An 18,375-nucleotide genomic window follows, 5' to 3' on the forward strand; every position below is an offset into this window, starting at 1 on the left:
GCAGCTCGAGGGGCAACACACTCCCGGGGGGCGGCGGATGCTGCCCAGCTTCTGCCGCGCCCAGGATTATAGAAAGCTAATCCCTGCCCCCTCCCCCGAATTCTGCCTTAGCCCCCGTGTGTCTCCTCCAGATGCTTTCGCGAGGCGGGGGCCTCCCAAAGGACCTGGGTCTCTCTGGGTCTGGGGAGGAGAGACAACTTCCGGGCGAAGTACAATGTGTTGGTTATCACCTTTAAAGCCCTACGTGGTTTGGGTCCAGGCTACCTGCGGGATCGCCGTCTCCGTACAATCTGCCCGGCACACTCAGGTCCTCTGGGAAGAATCTACTTCAGTCAACCAAAACTCGATTGACAACTGTTACCCAGAGGACCTCCTCTTCTGCTGCTCCCAGACTGTGGAATGGCCTGCTAGAGGAAATTTGTCAACTTGACGGTCTTTTAGAATTTTAATATGTATTTTATATCATGTTTTTATACTGTTTGTTTTATACTTTGAATGGTTTTAGTTTTTGTGGCGCTTCGGCTGCTGGGCGGTATAAAAATGCAATGAATAATAATAATAATAATAATAATAATAATAATAATAATAACCGGCAGGGGCATATTTGACTCTGGAGGTGCCTGCCTCCTGGGCTGCCTGCCCTGTCTGGAGGAGCAGCCTCGCTTCGTTTCCCACCTGCCTGCCACCCAGCAAGGAGGAGGCCAAAGCTCCTGTGCTTCAGTATGACCCAGGGGCCCGTTTCCTCGAGGGTCCCTTCAGGAGCGGAAGCCAGAATGTCCTCCAGCCAGCTTCTGGGATGGTTGTGCAGCCTGGGCCAGGCCATGAGGAGCAGCCCTGAGGGCAGAGCCTCCTCTCTAGTTCCGGAGGTCAGCATTGCCAAGCTAGTCCGTTGCCACTGGGGCTTCTTCCTTGCTGCCTGCAATGTTTTCTTTATTCTGCTTGTTTTCTTCCAGTGCTCTGGCCTGTGGTGGCTGTGGAAATTTTCACCCCCGGATCCCTGGAAGCTCTGAATGGGACGGACGTGCGCTTGAAATGCACCTTCCGCAGCCATTCCCCCATCGGGCGGAAGCTGACAGTGTCCTGGAACTTCCAGTCTCAGACAAAGGGCACGATGGAGACGGTGAATCCTGCTCTGCCTTTCGGTGCCCTGTGGCACAGCCTCTCCCCAAGGGCAGAGGCCTGGTGGCTTTGCACTTGGGCCCCGCTTAACCTCTCCACACCCACGATCCACTCACAGCCATGCCTGAACAAGCAGCCTGCCCCCCACCCCCTGGGAAGCAAGGGGGAGTGGGTGACCCCTTGTTCTGTGCCATGAGTCCTCAGAGCCCTATCACACCGGACGAGCAGGGGCTTGTAAGCAGCTGAGCCTGGCCTGGCCTGGCCAGCTCCCTCCCGGAAGGGAGGCATCCAAAACTCTGAAGACATCGTGGAAATAGCTTGCATTGCAGTCCCCTCTCTGATCACGGCTCTGCAGTCTGAAGAGCTGACATCCATGCGCTGACAACCTCCTGAGGATGTGAGAAAGATGCCTTGCGCCAAGTCAGACCCAGCCTGGTCCATCTAGCCCAATATTGTCGACACTGACTGGCAGCAGCTCCCTGGGGTTTCAGGCAGGAGATTTCCCAGTCCTGCCTGGGATCAGACCTGGGGCCTTCTGCGTGCAAAGCGCGGGCTCTTCTGCCACTGAGCTGCGGCCCCTCCCGCTGAGGCCTTACAACTGCCCCTTCCCCTTGGGATCGGCTTCATCAAGGACAATCCATCTCTGATGGCAGGGCTGGCCCAGGAGTTTCTGTGGCCCCCATGCATGGCTCAAATGGTGCCCCTCTCGCCCCAGCCAGGGCAGCTGGCATGTAAACACCAGTTCCTGCCTTCTTCCGCAGCCCCTGTGCACTGCCTGAAGCAGATCGTTCTGCCCTTCTTGCATGGCAGGGCTGGCCTCGACAGGTGGCGAATCCCACCTGCCCCCAGCCATTTCCTTCCCTCACAGAACCACGTCCTGTGGCCTCCAGAGATATTCAGTCTCAAAATCTCCTGTGGGGAGTGGGGTGGGGGCGCACGAACAGAGAAATGACGGACGGAGCAGGAAACGAGTGCCGTGTATGACCACCAGTAGCGGGAACCTGAGTCTGGCTTCTCTCTGCCCCTCCCAGGTGTTCTACTACAACGAGCAGGCCTACCCGCCAAGCACAGGCCGCTTCGCGGACCGGGTCATGTGGGATGGTGATGCCCACCGGAGTGACGCCTCCATCGTGATTGGGAACGTGCGCCCCAGTGACAACGGGACCTTCCAGTGCCACGTGAAGAACCCACCAGATGTGGATGGTGCCGCTGGCGAGATCCAGCTGAGCGTTGTGCTGAAAGGTTTGTGAGCTGAGGAGGGGGACGGCGGGGAGTCTGCTGAACTGAGAGGGCTCTGGGGGGGCAGGGGCTTTCTGCACCCCTCATGCCTTCCATTTCTGCACAGTGTCCTTCTCGGAGATCCATATCTTGGCTCTGGCCATCGGCACCGCCTGTCTCCTGATGATCCTGGTCGTGGTCGTGGTCGTGGTCTGCCGCCATCGGCGGAGGATACGGGAAGACAAGAAAACGGAGATGGTGGAGACGGAGCTGTAAGTGTCTGCAGCGGGCGTTACCAAAGCTGGCAAGAGGAAACCTGCCCGGCTCTGGAGGAGCCACCTCGGAGCACCCTGGGAACAGGGCCAGTGGATGCAGGAAGCACTTCAGAAGAGATGAAGAGGACGTGGTTTTGGGGGGGCGGCAGCATTTGTGAAAGCTGCAGTGAGGAACCAGGAATGCCTGCATCCTGTGGCGCTTGGGTGGGTGCCAAAGGGCAGGGTTGTGACAGGGAGGAGGTTAAAGCCAAGCACAGGAGGTCGAGAGTGTCAGCTCAGGGACAGCGCTGGCTCCCAGGAGAGTAGCGCATCTGCCGCTCTGTGGCACATCTGCCATGGGACTAACTCAGAATCACGACTCCCACAGTGCTGCGCTGAGTACACCAGGGCTGTGGCTTCGGCTAGACCCAGGAAGGGAGGAGCAAGGACAGGTGCCGGAGCCAAAACCCACCTAGCGGCGGCCCAGGGCTCCGCTGTCTGCTAGGATGGGGGGGGGGGAGCCTTCCTGCTGCCCCATAGTCCCTTCCAAGCCCAGGATGGACTCTCCCATGTTGCGCCCCAGGGCTGCTTCACTGGTGCTCTGACTGCTGCTTTTGTTGCCTTTAATCTCAGCCCCGAGAAGAAGATGCTGAAGGAGGTCCAGGAGGAGGAGGAGGAGATGCCCCCGCCAGGAGAGGAGGCCTGAGGGGCCCGGTAGGTGTCCTGGGTTTCCTACCTGCTTTCTGCAGAGGGCTTTTCTGTCACCAAGGGATGTGGTGGTGGTGGTGGGGAATCCAGTGTGGGTGCTGTGCAGGGAGCCAGCTCAGATGTTGCCTGGCTACCTGAGTGGAAGGAGTAGGGAAGGAAGCTCCAGTGTGGTGTAGTGGCTAAGGTGTTGGACTGGAAGTCGAGAGATCTGGGTTCTAGTCCCCACTTGGCCATGGAAACCCACTGAATGTCTTTGGGCTGGTCACAGACTCTCAGCCCAACCTACCTCACAGGGTGGTTGTTGTGAGGATAAAATGGAGAAGAGGATTATGTACACCGCCTTGGGTTCGTTGAAGGAAAAAAGGTGGGCTGTAAATGTAATAAATAAGGCTGATTCCCCACATCCCCGCCCCCAGCCTAAAGGCCTCAGGAGGTCCGTCCATCTCAGAGGTATTCAGACTATGGCTCTCCCTCCTCCCAGACACTCTGTTGCTGCAGCCTGGTGGCTCCTCTGAGCAGCGCTGCTCTTGCTGCCGCATTCTGGGCAATCACCAGTCCATGCATTGCTTTCCAGCTTAGCAAGGGCCCGAGGGATGACCGCCCTGCCTGCATGTCTTTTCTCCTCCCAGGTCCACTGCGCCCACCCACCCCCAGTGCCATCGATGCCATGGGAGCTCAAGGCTGGTTCTTCAGAGTTCTGGATCCGAGACGGCAGGTGACACGAGGCTTCGACGGGCCACCATTGACCTTCCAAGGCCCTTTTGGCTGTAGCCCTGGGGGGCAGGGGTGGGAAGGCCGCTGGAGAAACGGAGCCCCTGGCGTGCAAAAGGAAGCAAGAAACCTGGCCAGGTTCTTACATGGACACATGTAAGCAGTGCGACGGTGGAATCAGTTACCTAGGGAGGTTGTGGGCTCTCCCACACTGGAGGCATTCAAGAGGCAGCTGGACAAGCATCTGTCAGGAATGCTTTAGGGTGGATTCCTGCATTGAGCAGGGGGTTGGACTAGATGGCCTTGTAGGCCCCTTCCAACTCTGCTATTCTATGATTATATGACATGGGGGTGGGGATTGCAGAGGGGCTCCTTTATTGTTGCTTCTGGCCCTTAAAATAACCACAGCACTTCTAGAACACTGGATAAGAGACGCCTCCAGCAAATGCCATGCAAAGTAAACAGGGGGGCAATCCTGCAAATGCTGCCAAGAAAGGGAGGCTGAGCTGGACAGGCTCTTCCTGGAAGCAGGGCCTGTTGTTGCCAGAGACAGAGTCCTGGAGCTGCAAGGGCCACTCCCTCCTCTCCGGGCCCTCCGGCCAGTCTTCCTTTTCAAAGGGGTAGGTGAGGCTACAGGGCCTTCCAACACGTGGCCTCCTTTGCAGCCATGACGAAGTTGCTCTTCCACCAGCACAAATACAGCGGTGCCTTCCCCAGTTTCAGAGGAACTCAACCCTTCTGCCCAAACAATTATGTAAGAACTTCCCCCTCCACACACACACAGAGCTGAATTTTCTGGAAGCCTTCTGTGTTGCTCAGCATCAAAGTCCTTAGTGCTCCAAATGGGGGATTTATGACCAGTATGTGGAGCAGCTCCAGTATCTGCAGGAGCACTCAGTATTTTGACAACTGGAAGGAACTTGGGGGGCGGGGCGGGGAGAGGAAGGTTCCTGGCTTGCAGCATTTCTGGGCCTTTTACCAGCTGCCCCTCATTTGTCTGCCTAGTTCCCCATTTCCAACCCCCCTCCTCCAACAGGATCAGTACAATGGTGCGGGAGGGCCTTGCTAGCCGAGCTTGCTCAGAGCACTGGGCCCGGAGCACCCAGAGCAGCTGGCAGGGCAGCACCCCCACTGGAAGCACCTCTTTATTTTTGTATTAGCACTCAAAAGCTGCTTTCACTGCCTTTCATTGACCCAAAACCCCATGGGTCACACGTGACATCACATCTGTAGAGTCTCAAACTTACTATTATACTGTAATTTATTTTTAAGAGTCTTGTTAACATTTGTATGCAAATAAACTTGAGTTTTGTAATAAAAATGGTCCTAAAGACTAACAAATTTATTCCAGCACAAGCTAGTAAAACTAGAAAACTTCAGGGTTAAAAACAAACGGACTTTGAACTGGCTTCATGAAAAGCACCACGGGGGTGAAGGGTGCAACTCCTGCTGCAGCCCCCACCCAAGATCCGGAATCGAGGAATGGCGGGTGGGGAAAGGGAGGGACTGGAGGCCCCTTAGGAAGTGGGCTGTGAGCCCAAACCGCAGGAAGTTGGGGGGGGGGTGAGGGCTGGAACTGTGGGTGAGCCCAGGGAAGTCCAGCCTGCCTAGTTATTGTTAAGCAGCGATGGGGAAGCTCTGGAATCCTGCCCCCCCTCCCGCCAACCACCCCCACAAAGCACTGAGGCCCCTCCCTTCCCTGAGACAAGGAGAGGGGGGCAGGCTCTGCAGGGAGCCCCCCTTCTAGATGCTCCTGGTGCATGAAAGCGGAGGGGGGGGGAGAGGAGGCACCAACAGAAATATTTAGAAAACTAAATTTCTCTAGTGCGCATCCTCTGTGAAATGGCCTTTCCCCCTTCTGGCCTGACGTCGAAAGACCGGCAAGACGAACGGGCCCGTTTTCCACAGGCTTCGTCCCGTGGCGACACGGGCCCTGGGCGCCCGCCGCCCGCTGTTCCGTGTGCTGGACGTCTCGGCTCCGCAGATCTTCCCGGCCCTTCTTTCGCGCTGGTGGCTGGATTGGCCCAGGCTGGACGGCCATGACCGATGTGGGGAGGGCCGCTGGCCTCCTATGACCTGGGCAGGGCCGGAGCGGCCTTCTTCCCGAGTCAGAAGTCCCCCCGGAGGCGGCGGGAGGGCGAATGAACGCAGCTGCCCGCCGTTCCCGCACGGCCCGGCCGCGTCCCGTCCCGTCCTCCTGCCGGGTCCGCCACCCGCAGCTGAGCGCCTCCTTTCCGAGGCCAGGAGGGCCGGCCCGCGGTAGAAGAGGGGCGCTGAAAGGATTGCGTCCCGCCGCCTCCTTCAACTGCCACCACGCGAAAGCCTCTGAGCACGCGCAGAGTTCGGCCAGGCAGGCAGCCCGCCTCGCTGGGCGTCCATTGGGAGGTGACCCCGCCCCTTCCGGCTTCACCTGGCAGACAGGTACGTCCGGCGAGGCGAAAATGGGGCCGCTGCTGGGGCGGCGGAAGCGGCAGAAGCCTGGCGGGGCGGCCCTCCTGCCGCTGCTCCTGCTCGGTGAGGCAGCTGGGCCTGGCTTTCCCCTCCCTCTGCGGGGAGTGGGGGGGGGGGCGTGGGGGCGCGCGGGTGGTTTGAGCCGGGGCCGGCGCTGAGCGAGGGCCTGGGCCGGCGGGCCAGACGCGGAGGGGGACCAGAGCGCCGCCCCTCGGCGAAAGCCAGGCGGGCGCCGTCGCGGAGGGACAGCTTCGGCTTCCCCGCGGGAGCGGCCCCTCCACGCGTGGGCGCCTCAGCGGGCCTCGAGAGAAGGACCTGGGCTTTCTGCTACTGCTCTCAGAGCTGCGGGCGCCCCAGGAGGTGCGGCGTCCTGCCTGGGATCCTTTCCCCAGCCAGCCAGCCGGCCAGCCGGGCAGCTGCAGTGAGGCCCCGCTCCCTTCCCTGGCAGGGGCTGCTTGCCAGCCCTTTGCAGGGCCCGAGGCCCGGCTGGCGCCCTCCCCGCTGCCAGGCGAAGCCTTTGGGCTAAACGCGGCATCCTGTAAAACGGGGCTTGGGGATGAGGGCGAAGGCAGTGCTGCCCCCTGTGGGAACTGCCCCCTGAGCCCAAGCCGCTGACCCGTCACGGGTGCTTCTGCTTGCAGCAGTTGGCAGAGTCCGCTCTCTGGAGATCCAGGCTGACCCGGAAGTCCAGGCCTTTGTGGGGGAGCCAGTGACCCTCAGGTGCTGGTTCCAGTCCTCCTCTCCAGTCACAGAGAAGCTGACCATCGACTGGACGTTCCGGCCCCTTTCAGGGGGCAGTTTGCAGCCGGTGAGTGACTCTCGCTGCCTGTCCTCTGGCACCCGGGCGGGCCTCCTCTCCTGTGCACTCCTTTAGTGCTGATGCTTCAGCTCTCACGGGCTGGGGGCTGCAGGGCTTCTGCCTTGCTGTTCTCTCGGGTGGGTGGGGGCTGCTCAAAGCATTTCTGGTGGCCCGGAGAAGTGCTTCCTCCCAGCAGCAAAGGCAGGGTCTCCAGCCGGGATGAGCTCCGGAGCCGTGCTGGGGATCAGCTCCGGGCACCAAGGGAACCTTGTGCTTCTGGCTCTTGGCCACCCTGAGGTGCAGCGCTCCCCCTCTCTGCCCCCTCTAGATCTTCCACTACCAATCCGACGCCTACCCAACAAACAGGGGCACCTTCCGCGGCCGAGTCTCCTGGGCTGGCGATGTGGCCAAGCGGGATGCCTCCATTGCGATCGCCAACCTGACGCTGAATGACAACGGCACCTTCAGCTGCACTGTGAAGAATCCGCCAGATGTGCAGCACAACATCCCTCAGACCCTGCTCACTGTCACTCAGAGAGGTGGGTCAATGGCTGCCCCCAGAGGCAGCTGCCCGCCCTGCAGAGCCAACCCTATCTGCCCAGCAAGTTACCCCACCCCCCGGGGATGTTTCTGAAGTCCCCACCTCCTGGCTGGCGTGCTGGGCACCATCTAGTTGCTCCCTGGAATCTTTGGGATGGGCCTTAGAGCTGCTTCCCTGCCCTGGTCCTAGAGGCATGGATGTGCTGACAAGAGATAGGACAGTGGGGGGAGGGGGGGAGGGAGGCTGCGCAGATGAGGGCCCCCAAGTAGATGCCACATTTTTTGCCACGGCTAGAGACAGCCCTTCTGGTGTCTCCCCTTTTCCCTCCCTGGGAGTTGCAGAGCCTCAGGGTCACTTGCATCCTGTTTTGTCCTGTGAGTTCCCTGGGAACCACCTATGCCCTGTCGATCTTTGCTGGGTGGGAGGCTTCGCCTTGCTTTTCTCGCATGGGGTGGAAACATCCTTGGGGTTGCCCAAGGGGGACTGCCATTGCCCTCAGAGGCCCAGTTTGCTGCTTCTGTGGGTGCATGGCCTGGTTCCCGCCTCTTCCCACAGGTGCCTCTCTGCAGCTGACATCAGCCGGGCTGCTTTCCATCCTGGTCTTCCTGCCCTCGGCTGTCGTGGTGACTCTTCTGCTGATTCGGATGGGCAAAAAGTTCGGGCTGCTGAAGCGCAAGAAAAACGTCAGCTGCAAGAAGTCTTCCATTGAAGTCTCTGATGAGTGAGGGCATCTCATGTTCATTCAGGGTCAGGCCCTGGCCCCAGCCATGTTCTCTAGGCCACTAAATGGGCAGGAGTGTCACCACACCCCCGTTCACTCCTCCAGCCACCATGTGGGCTGCAAGGCAAGGGGGGGGGCAGAGCAGATAGGGCAGCACTGGATAGTGGGGGGGTTCAGAGCTGGGTGAGGGGGGTGTCTGGTATATGTACAGAATCAAGTGGTGGTCTGCATATTGGGGGTTGCCCCCACTTTGCCCTACCTGGTGCCCCCAGTATGTGTCCTGCCCTCTGGTGGCTCCTGCATAATACCAGAAGATGGACGGACAGAAGGGCATGTAGAGATGGTCTGCCACTGCTGCCCACCAGCTTGGGCCCTCCAGTCCGGCCTGGCCAGTCTCATGAAGGAGCAGCTCTCAGGCCTCAGCAGTAAGGAGCCACTTGTAGGGCTAACAGGGGAGCTGGGGTTGCCAGGGGCTGCTTTGAGAGGGGCTTGGCTCGGCGCAAGCTGACTGGGACCCGGGGCCCCTTGGCTGCCCATGAGATCCTGGGCCCTGGCAGCTTTGGAGTTGGGAAGGGCTGATCTCTCCTCTCCTCTGTGCTCTTCCTCTAGACCGGAGCAGGCTGGCTGTGGGGAGCGGCTGACAAGATGGTGTGTGCAGTGCCTGGTAAGGAAATCTGCCATTGGAACACCAGTTGCTTTTTACAGATACACACCAGCCTTTCAAGGGAGCTTGACTGCTGTGCCGTCTTCTTTCTTTGGCACTGCTAGCCCCCCCCCCCCCAGCCTTTATTCCCCCTGGCTTGTGGCATGCAGGGGATTCCCACAGCCTAGAGGTCATTGCATTTGGGAGGGTGTCATAGTCAGTTGGCCCACTGCTGCTGAGAGAGCTTCAGTTCATTTCCCCATTTTCCTTTCTAACTCGAAAAGTAGACAATGTAAAGACAAGAGATCAGGCATGTGGGTGGGTGTGGGGGAGAAGGGAGGGGGATTACTCCCTATGGACATATGAGGCAGACAGCCAACACCAGGGTCCAATTTAGAGATATTTTACTAAGCTTAAGAGGACAGGGATCAGAGTGAGAAACAAGCACGATGCAATAAACAACCATCATGTTAGGGTTCCACAGGCCTGGGCCTCTGTGGGTATCAGGGTGAAGACAGCCGAGCACCCTAAGGGCCACCGTCTTTCTGGAGTTCTCACCTCCTCTCTGCCAGGGCTGCCTGATGTCAGCCTCTCACATGCCAGTGAAGGCAATAACACTTGTCTTCATGGGTGGGAACTAGAGAAGGGAGGTGAGAAGTCAGGGAAATACTGCCTGCTGCTGCCAGATGTAGTTGGCACAGGAAGGAACCCGTTCTTGTGAATTCAGGGGGGAAAGCTGCCCAATGTGAATTTCTTGGGGGAACGCAGGGGAGATTTAAACGAGCTTCGTGGTCTGTTTGGTTCACCTTGACCCCTGGCTTGGCAGGAGAAAGACTCAAAGCACCCTGGGCCTGTGGCCAAACTCCCCTTTAGCCATGACCCAATAGAGATATCAGGGCATCATCAGCATCAGAAAGGCTGAGCCCATTTGCAATAGACCTACAGAGAGTTCGTCCCTCTTGCTGCCTGCATGGGATGTGTGGGTGGGGTGGGGTGGGGGGGCTGGCTTGCACCTAGAGGTGTCAACTGTGCGGTAAGTGATAAAAGATGCTAAACACAAGGAAACTACAGCTAGTTTAGGTCTGGATTGCAAAGCACTTTGGTTTTCCCTCACTGGGTGTTGAAACCAGCAAAGTTTCAGGGAAGTTGACAGCAAGGATACAGAATAGTGTTGCGTTGAAGGATCTTGGCAGCTGCACCAGGAAGCGGCTTTGCAGGGTGTGTGCGCTCACCTCGTAGTCCAGCATTGTGCAATGCCACTCCCCACAGAAGGGCCCAGTTCCCACAGGCAGGCTTTGCAAGGAGCCTCTATGGCACCCTGGGCTGGTGTGGGGAGCACCACTGCTCTCTTGCTGGGCTATTCAGAGATGATGCAGGGGCTTCCCTGCGGATGTTGCTAGGTCTGGGCCGGGGGTGGGGGGAGGGGGGCTTCTTGGCAGAATAGCTGCCATCTCAGTTTGCCAAGACTGTGCAGTGTGAAATGTTTGTGGACCCTCGTTTGATCTCCTCTTCTTGCTACCTGCCCAGGACACCGATGAGGAGGGTCCTTACTGACTGGAAGGCAAAGGCCACCCGTTGGACTGTCTGTTGGAAGGCCGCCAGGATCTGCCCCAGTGATTCCATGGTGAATAGGACTTCGCCTTGAGAGTGTCAGGAGGACGCTGATGCCATAGGGCCAGTTTTATTTCAACTTGGGAAGACACACAATTTTCGGTTTCTTATTTGTTGGTTCATCTCTTGCCCTGTGTGTCTGGACTGAGAGCGGGGCTGATGCAGCGGGGACGGGGGAGACGGCTAAACTCTTGGGGAGCTCACCAGGTCTCTGCGTATCATCTACTCCTGAGTTGTCGCATCTCCATGTGCTACATAGGACTCAGCCGTATTGTAGCAGGCATCGTGTGCTGGGATGACACAGTTACTAGCCAGTCCTTGTCTGTGACTTTGTACAAACCTCCCAGCTACCTAAGAAAGCCAGCGTCTTGGCTCCTGGGCCCACGCTAGCTGCTGCAGCAGCAGGAGCAAAATGCCTTGAAATGCTTGCCAGCTTTGCGACAGGCTGCTTGTGTCTGTTGCAGCTGGGAAACGACGGTCCGTTGCCATGGGCACGTGTATGCGGGATTTGGGCTAGCCTTGAAACAGTCCATGCGTGGCAGCTCCAATGACCTTGAGAGGTGGCTGCAGGCATTTCCTGGCTCAGGGTGCCACAGGGACTCACTGTACTTTTTTTCCGGATGGCAGAAGGGCCACTGCAGGGCCTCCCCCTGCGGCTGCTGTGCTTGCTGTTTTGCGGGGGTGGGGGCAGAAGGTCAGCTGCGGGAAACTGGGGCCCCCAACAAAGGCAAGTGTGGCTACGGGCCTTGTGCCACATGCCTGTTCTTGCAACTCCTGGTTGGTGTGACTCCGCTGTACGCAATCAGGAGAATGGTGGCCTGAACGCGGACACGTGTGTGAACCTGCAGCTGCTGGGCTGAGAGGCTGAAGTGCTGGGCCTCTCCTGGTCTGAGCCCCCTCTCCCTCCTTGCCAGCTGGCCCCTCCTCTCTGAGTGGCTGCTGGGGGTCTCGATTCTCTCTTATTCTCTATCGTTCCATTCCATGGTGGGTCTTCCTCAGAGAGGAGCTGGAAAAGAGGTTTCCTCTCTCTTGGAGTCAATAAACATCTTGAACCAGCTCAGTCTACTCTTCCTTTTGTTGACAGGGCCGCCATGGACTTGAGAAAGGCATGTTTCAGCCCCGCCCCTTTCCCTGGGTTTTGGGGAGTACAGAATTGGCTTGTTGTGTCTCTTTCCTTCTTGCTAAGAACGTATCAGTGTTTGAATGGACCACCCCCTCCCCCACTCCAAAAGTCCTGGAGATTGCTTTGCAAGGTCAGACCAAGATCCATGTTAGGGCAGTGTTCTGCTTCTGACAGCAGCCACCCAGCAGCTCTCAACATGTTCCTGCCCTGCTTGTCTCCAGTACCAGCCATGTACAGGTGTGCTGCTCCTGAACATGGAGGCTCCTCTTAGCTGGCATGGCTACAAGAGGTGTTTTGTCTCCCGGGCCTTGCTGCAGCCCACAGTCTGGAAAGGCGGGTGGGATTGCCTCAGTGACCTATGTGGACTCCACACATGGCCACCTGTTCCCAGGCTTCCTCTGGGCCTCTTGCAATTCCTGTTCTGGGAGAGCTCTGACGGCTGTGGCTGTCGCCCTGGCTCAGCTTTTGGCTGGGCCCTGGCAGCACACCTGTGTGCTGTGCACTACCTGTTTCCTGCCTCCAGCCTCATGCTCACAAACGGCTCTGGTCCTGAACTCTGCGAGGGGAGGCTGCGTGTTGGAGCATGCTGAGACATTGCAGAGCTGAGGGCAAAGGAGTGGCTGCCGGGAGACAGGGCAACTTTCAACCGGAGCAGTCATTACTCCTTGCACGTTGCAGTGGGGGTGGGGTGGCCTGTGGAGAGTGTGTGCATATGGGGGGGGATGACTTTGTGCTCTCAGCAGCCAAGAAGAGTGGAACAAGGTGGGCTGAGCCACTGCCAGAGGGCTGAGCTTTGGGTGGGGTGGGTTAGGTGGGTGGGGTGCTCTCCTGCATGGTGGAATGGCTTCCTTGTGGTGTGGTAAAGCTGGCCATGTCCTGCCAGAGCCCAGGGGGTCCAAGGGTTGTGGGGCAGCCCCCTCTCTCTGCGGGGCTCTTGCCTGCTCTCCTTGCGCAAACATTCTGTGCTTTTCCACATCTATGATGCGAAGGCTTGGGGCGTGTGAGTAACTTGAGCATTGCTGTGCAATGACTGGCTGTAGCTGATGGTTTCTAATCCCTGGCGAAGTGGAATTGAGCTCATCTCTTTCACCTTCCTGAAGGAGCCCTGTGGCTTCACCTGCACTTTCAGGGCTGCTTCAGTACAAAAGCGCTGAGTTGGTTCTTCTTTGCTGCTGGAATTCTTTTGTGCTGCATTGTGTTCTCCTGTGGTTTATAACCGTAAGAACGTCAGCAGAGCCCTGCGGCTGCATCACGTCAAGGGTCCACTGAGTCGAGCATTCTGTTCCCAAAGTGGGCAACCAGATGCCCCAGTGGAAAGCCCACAAGCAAGGCAAGTGCACAACAGCCCCTCCCTCCCTCCCTCCCATGTTCCCCAGCAGCTTAGAGGCTTGATGCCTCTGATAGTGGAGGCAAGATAATAGCCATTTTGGCTAGCAGCCATGGATCCCTTCCAATCCCACTTTAAAGCCATCCAAGTTGTTGGTTGCTATACCTTGTGATAGCAAATTCCCCAATTTGACTCTGCCCTGTGTGTGTGTGTGTGTGTGTGTGTGTGTGTGCGCTTTTATTTGTCCTGCATCTCCCACCATTCAGCTTCATGAGATGAACCCCATGGTGAGAGAGGGAGGGAGAGAAAGGGGACTTCCTCCATGCCAGCCACAATTTCATTCACCTCTACCACGTCCCCCTTACCTGCCTTTTTCCCCTAAGCTGAAACCCCTCAGATGTCACTTTTTCTCCTAGGGGAGACCCTCCAGTCCCTTGGTTATTTTGGTTGCTCTTATCTGCTCCTTTTCCAGCTCTGCAAAGCCCTTTTTGAGATGCTGCAACCAGAACTGAACATGTCGCTCCGAGTGTGGTCACATCATCGATTTACATAAAGTCCTTATTGGCAGTTTTGTTTTCAATTCCTTTCCTCATGAACCTGACATCGGAGCTGCCAGCCTCCACTGTTTTATATGCTGCACTTAATGGTTTTACTCTGTGTGTGTGTGTGTGAAGTGTATTACTTCACTCCAGAATGCAGCAAGCCAGGGATTTCCCTAACAATCCCAAACAGAGAACTTGCCTTTCCAGAGAACCCTTGGTCCGTCACCACCTATCAACACATGTGTAAATGGGCATAACTTTATCCATTGATTTGGATTTGACATTAACCTTAAATCATACCAGACAGATAAAGAGATTGGAGGGGGGAATAATTTGGCTGCCAGAGCGGGATGGAGTGAGGGGAGAAAAAAGAGTGTGTCCTTCTGTTTGCTTACTCATTTTATCTTTAGCCATGCATTCCACTAATTTACCCAGAAGAGATGTTAAGCAACTGGCCTGTGATTTCTTGGGTCCCCCTTTAAGAATGTGGGTCTCATCGGCCATCCGGGCAGAGGCTGACCTTAGGGACATGTGACATACCTTTGTTAGAAGTTCAGCCATCTCACATGGCCGATGACAAATTTTCAGGTGGAGACCGTCTGGACCCTCCGATTTGTTTATTTTCAATTAGTCGACATGGTCTAGAACTTCACCTCTTTTCACCACTCTTTGCTTTGGTTCTTCAGACTCCCTCCCTGAAACTAGCAGCAGTTCGGGCACAAGCACCTGCCCTACATTCTCTGCAGTGAAGAATGATGCAAAGAGAGCCTCTTAGGAGAGACAGGCAGCTTAGTGGTGCAGAAGGGACTGGCTCAGCAGGGCAGGGCTCCTCTGGCTCTGCAGAAGTGGGCCCTGCATGTTGTCCCACACAGGGAGATGGCCTTGGCATGTTGATGGGGTGCTCCGCCATCCAGGAGGAGAGTGACGTGGGCTGCTGCTGCTGCAGCTGAACTTCCCATCCAGATAGCCCTTGTGGGCAGGGGATGCCTTCTGCCTGTGGGCAGGGAGAGCTGTGCCTCACTGCTGCTAGCTCCTTGCCCCTGGGAGCCTCCTGGGGGTTGGTGAGGAGGGCCGGGGGCCCAGCAGGGCAAGGTAGTCACAGCCCTTGCTCCGGTCTCGTTCGCTCTTCCCTCCTCCTCCCCTATGTGTGGTACCCAGAACCAGAAGCCCTCTCTTTCTGCTGGATATGTGAAGCCCCCATTACATTTATATTCCCTGACGTATACTGTTTGATAGAGCCACACCTACAGGGCTCTTGCATGTGTGTGTGTGCGTGTGTGTGTGTGTGTGCAAGTGGTGCCTTTGCATGCATGGTCCTAGCTGAGTGGCAGAGCCACTGCTTTGCTTGGAGTAGGTGCCAGGTCCCTCAGTCCCCAGCTCTGCCCTACGGCATCTCCAGGGAGGGCTAGGGAAACGCCCAGCCTGGCACCCTGGAGGGGGAGCCAGGGCTGCTAGTGGAGATGCTAATCCTGGGCTACAGGGAGTGGAAGGCAGCTCCCTGTCCCTACATGGGGATGGCCCACCAGCCTGTTCTACTGAAGGAAGCATCCAGTGGGCAGGTGGGGCAGAGCCCAGTGGGGCTGGCTAATGTGTGGCTGCTGCCTGCTGCAGCACGATGGACAGCAGCAGTGAGGCAGGGCGGGGCTGGCTCTGGGCGGGGTGGGGGGGCGGGATGTGGATGGGCCAGCCTACCATATGTACTAAGAAAGGCAACCTGCCCAATACCCGCTGCCTTTCCTGGCTACTGCCCCACACTTTGGGGGCCCTGACCTCTCCCAGAAGGCTTTGCAGCAGCCAGGCCTCCAGCTCTCTGCTGCACAGATGGTTGACAGCTGCAGCCACCTGAGCAGGCTGGGAAGAGGGGGGTAGAGCAGACCCCATCACATTGCGCTGCAATCTCTTGTTTCACGTTGCCACCCTACCTGGTTTTCCAGCAGAGGCCAGGGCATGCATCTAGATTCCGAAGCAGAAGATGGCCCTGCCAGCTCTTTCCCCATGCCACCTGGCTCAAGTGTGCTGGCTCCCCACATGCGCAGGGCCTGGGCCAGGGTGACTTCGGGAGTTCTGCTACCCCTCCCTGTGGCTGGCTCCCAGGTGGCTGGCTGGTGCCGACAGCTCCATTCCCAAGAGGAAGCACCGGCAGGGCCGGTAGCTCAGGAGGGAGCTGTGGGACACCCGGCAGAGGCCCTGGCCAGCTGCTCCCCAGTGGGGGAGGTGGTGGTGGCAGCAGCAGTAGTGGGGTGAAGGGTTGCCATTGGATGGAGCTCTGTTTCCTTGCCACCTCTGTCGGTGCTCCTCTTCTTAACTTTCTGGACGATCGAGGAATGGCTGCAGTGGCCCTTGGGTTTGGGCTGCCCTGGACAAGTGCCTGAAAGGGCTGTGGATTGCTGAGGTGGAAGGACGGTGTCCCAGGGTGAGGAGGGTCTATGACACCCCCCCTGGAAAGAGTGAAGCACAAGCTGAGGGGGCAGGATTGCAGTTTGAGATTGATAAACAAATGGTCAAAGAACACCTAATTTCTTTGAATGAGTTCAAATCTCCAGGGCCCAATGAACTGCATCCTAGAGTAATGCAGGAGCTAGCAGAAGAACTCTCAGAACTGCTGTCTATTATCTTTGTGAAATCATGGAAGGTGGGTGAGGTGCCGGATGACTGGAGGAGGGCTAATATTGTCCCTATCTTCAAAAAGGGCAAAACAACAGAATGAAATTTAATAGCGACAAATGCCAAATTCTACACCTAGGAAAAGTGCCCCATGATATTCTGATTAACAAACTAGCTAAAAGTGGGCTAGATGGAACAACTATTAGATGGATTCACAGTTGGCTACAAAATCGGACTCTTCTCAAACTGTGGGGAGGTAACGAGTGGGGTGCCGCAGGGCTCAGTCCTGGGCCCAGTGCTCTTCAACATCTTTATTAATGATTTGGACACTTATCAAATTTGCTGATGACACAAAATTGGGTGGGATAGCTAAAACAAACTTCAAAGTGATCTTGATAGGCTGGAGTGCTGGGCTGAAAACAACAGAATTAAATGGGATAACCCCCAAGTTCTACATCTAGGAAAAAGAAACCAAATGAACAGTTATAAGATGGTGAATACAAGCTGAATATGAACCAACAGCGTGATGTCGCTGCAAAAAAAGCAAATGCTATTTTGGGCTGCATTAATAGAAGTATAACTTCCAAATTGCGCGAGGCACTGGTTCCCCTCTATTTGGTCCTGGTTAGGCCTCATCTTGAGTATTGCGTCCAGTTCTGGGCTCCACACTTCAAGAAGGATGCAGACAAGCTGGAGCATGTTCAGAGGAGGGCATTGAGGATGATCAGGGGTCTGGAAACAAAGCCCTATGAGGAGAGACTGAAACAACCGGTCATGTTTAGCCTGGATAACAGAAGATTGAGGGGAGACATGATAGCACTCTTCAAATACTTGAAAGGTTGTCACACAGAGGAGGGCCAGGATCTCTTCTTGATCCTCCCAGAGTGCAGGAAATGGACTAATTATTATTATTATTTATTTATTTATATAGCACCATCAATGTGCATGGTGCTGTACAGAGTAAAACAGTACATAGCAAGATGTACTCAAGCACATGTACTAATGGGCTCAAGTTACAGGAAGCCAGATTCCGTCTGGACATCAGGAAAAACTTCCTGACTGTTAGAGCAGTATGCCAGTGGAACCAATGACCTAGGGAGGTCGTAGGTTCTCCCATACTAGGGGCATTCAAGAGACAGCTGGACAACCATCTGTCAGGGATGCTTTAGGGTGGATTCCTGCATTGAGCAGGGGGTTGGACTCGATGGCCTTATAGGCCCCTTCCAACTCTACTATTCTATGATTCTAGGAAGGGAGGGGAGTTGCAGCGTGTGCTCTCTCGCCAATGGGCATTTATCTGGGGTTAGGGGGCATTTTGCTCCCTCTGGGGCACCCCAGGGTGGCCAGCTGGCTCCTGTGAAGTGTCCACAGGTGCTGTTCTTCTGTTTTGCTGTTAGCATTGCATTGGAACATTACAAGCTGCCCTGGGAACAGGATTGGTTGGCCGCTGTGTGAACAGTGTTGGACTAGATGGACCCTTGGTCTGACTCAGCCTGAGGGCACTCATGTTCTTAGGGTACACGCAGCCTCACTGCTCTTCAAGTTGGGGGGCCAGGCTGGGGCCCCGTCCGGGAGGCGGGCAGCTCCAGGCGCGGCCCATGGCGTGCAATTTGGACTGAAGGACAGCGAATCCCAAGCGGAGGGGGGGAAGTGGGAGCTTGCCCCTGCCGCCGCCCCTTCCTGCGACTAGGCAGCCCACGCGAGCCTGGCGTGGCGTGGGGTGGGGGTCCGGCTGCGGCTGATCTGCGCAACCAGCAGCCGGGAGCCGCTCGGCTTCCTGCCCTCCCACTTCCTTTCCGGAGATTCACCAACCAGAGAATTTTTATGCCCCCCGTTTTTGGGTAGCGGCAGCGGAGCCTCCAGCCGGCCATCTTGGCGCCTTAGAAATAAAGCGGCGGCCCCAATATCATGTGCGCCTCGGCCAGGACCCCCCCGCAGCCGCCGCGCCGCCGCATCTGACCCCTCCCCGCCGTCCCCGCCCGCCCGGCGGCCTCCAGCAGCGC

General features: G+C 56.9%; 2 protein-coding genes across 3 annotated transcripts; both read left to right on the forward strand.

Annotated features, from left to right (window-relative positions):
• The first annotated feature begins 131 nt into the window (after nucleotides 1-131).
• MPZL2 (myelin protein zero like 2) lies at nucleotides 132-5,331 on the forward strand. Its single transcript, XM_063139032.1, has 7 exons — nucleotides 132-178; nucleotides 260-432; nucleotides 954-1,120; nucleotides 2,151-2,361; nucleotides 2,465-2,609; nucleotides 3,225-3,305; nucleotides 3,929-5,331. The coding sequence occupies exons 1-6, from the start codon at nucleotides 132-134 to the stop codon at nucleotides 3,295-3,297; spliced, it is 816 nt and encodes a 271-aa protein (XP_062995102.1). The 3' UTR covers nucleotides 3,298-3,305; nucleotides 3,929-5,331.
• A 1,006-nt stretch (nucleotides 5,332-6,337) lies between these two features.
• MPZL3 (myelin protein zero like 3) lies at nucleotides 6,338-11,832 on the forward strand. 2 transcript variants are annotated; one of them, XM_063138863.1, is made up of 6 exons: nucleotides 6,338-6,524; nucleotides 7,106-7,269; nucleotides 7,589-7,799; nucleotides 8,357-8,522; nucleotides 9,132-9,186; nucleotides 10,693-11,832. In XM_063138863.1, exons 1-6 carry the CDS (start codon nucleotides 6,452-6,454, stop codon nucleotides 10,717-10,719), a joined length of 696 nt encoding a protein of 231 aa, XP_062994933.1. In that variant the 5' UTR covers nucleotides 6,338-6,451; the 3' UTR covers nucleotides 10,720-11,832. The 2 variants fall into 2 exon arrangements, with proteins under 2 accessions (XP_062994933.1, XP_062994932.1); XM_063138862.1 differs by having other exon boundaries at nucleotides 6,349-6,524; nucleotides 7,103-7,269.
• The last annotated feature ends 6,543 nt before the right edge of the window (nucleotides 11,833-18,375 follow it).

The sequence above is a fragment of the Elgaria multicarinata genome, chromosome 12 (genome assembly GCF_023053635.1).
Source record: "Elgaria multicarinata webbii isolate HBS135686 ecotype San Diego chromosome 12, rElgMul1.1.pri, whole genome shotgun sequence".
In the NCBI taxonomy this organism is placed as follows: Eukaryota; Metazoa; Chordata; class Lepidosauria; order Squamata; family Anguidae; genus Elgaria; species Elgaria multicarinata.

What these genes read in the sequence shown, in the direction of transcription:
- MPZL2 (XM_063139032.1), top strand. Translation starts at nt 132, where the DNA reads ATGCTTTCGCGAGGCGGGGGCCTCCCAAAGGACCTGGGTCTCTCTGG. An exon ending in GCTGAGCGTTGTGCTGAAAG is followed by an intron (nt 2,362 to 2,464) that starts GTTTGTGAGCTG and finishes ATTTCTGCACAG; the next exon opens with TGTCCTTCTCGGAGATCCAT. An exon ending in GAGATGGTGGAGACGGAGCT is followed by an intron (nt 2,610 to 3,224) that starts GTAAGTGTCTGC and finishes CTTTAATCTCAG; the next exon opens with CCCCGAGAAGAAGATGCTGA.
- MPZL3 (XM_063138862.1), top strand. Translation starts at nt 6,452, where the DNA reads ATGGGGCCGCTGCTGGGGCGGCGGAAGCGGCAGAAGCCTGGCGGGGCG. An exon ending in CCTGCCGCTGCTCCTGCTCG is followed by an intron (nt 6,525 to 7,102) that starts GTGAGGCAGCTG and finishes TTCTGCTTGCAG; the next exon opens with CAGTTGGCAGAGTCCGCTCT. An exon ending in GCTCACTGTCACTCAGAGAG is followed by an intron (nt 7,800 to 8,356) that starts GTGGGTCAATGG and finishes CTCTTCCCACAG; the next exon opens with GTGCCTCTCTGCAGCTGACA.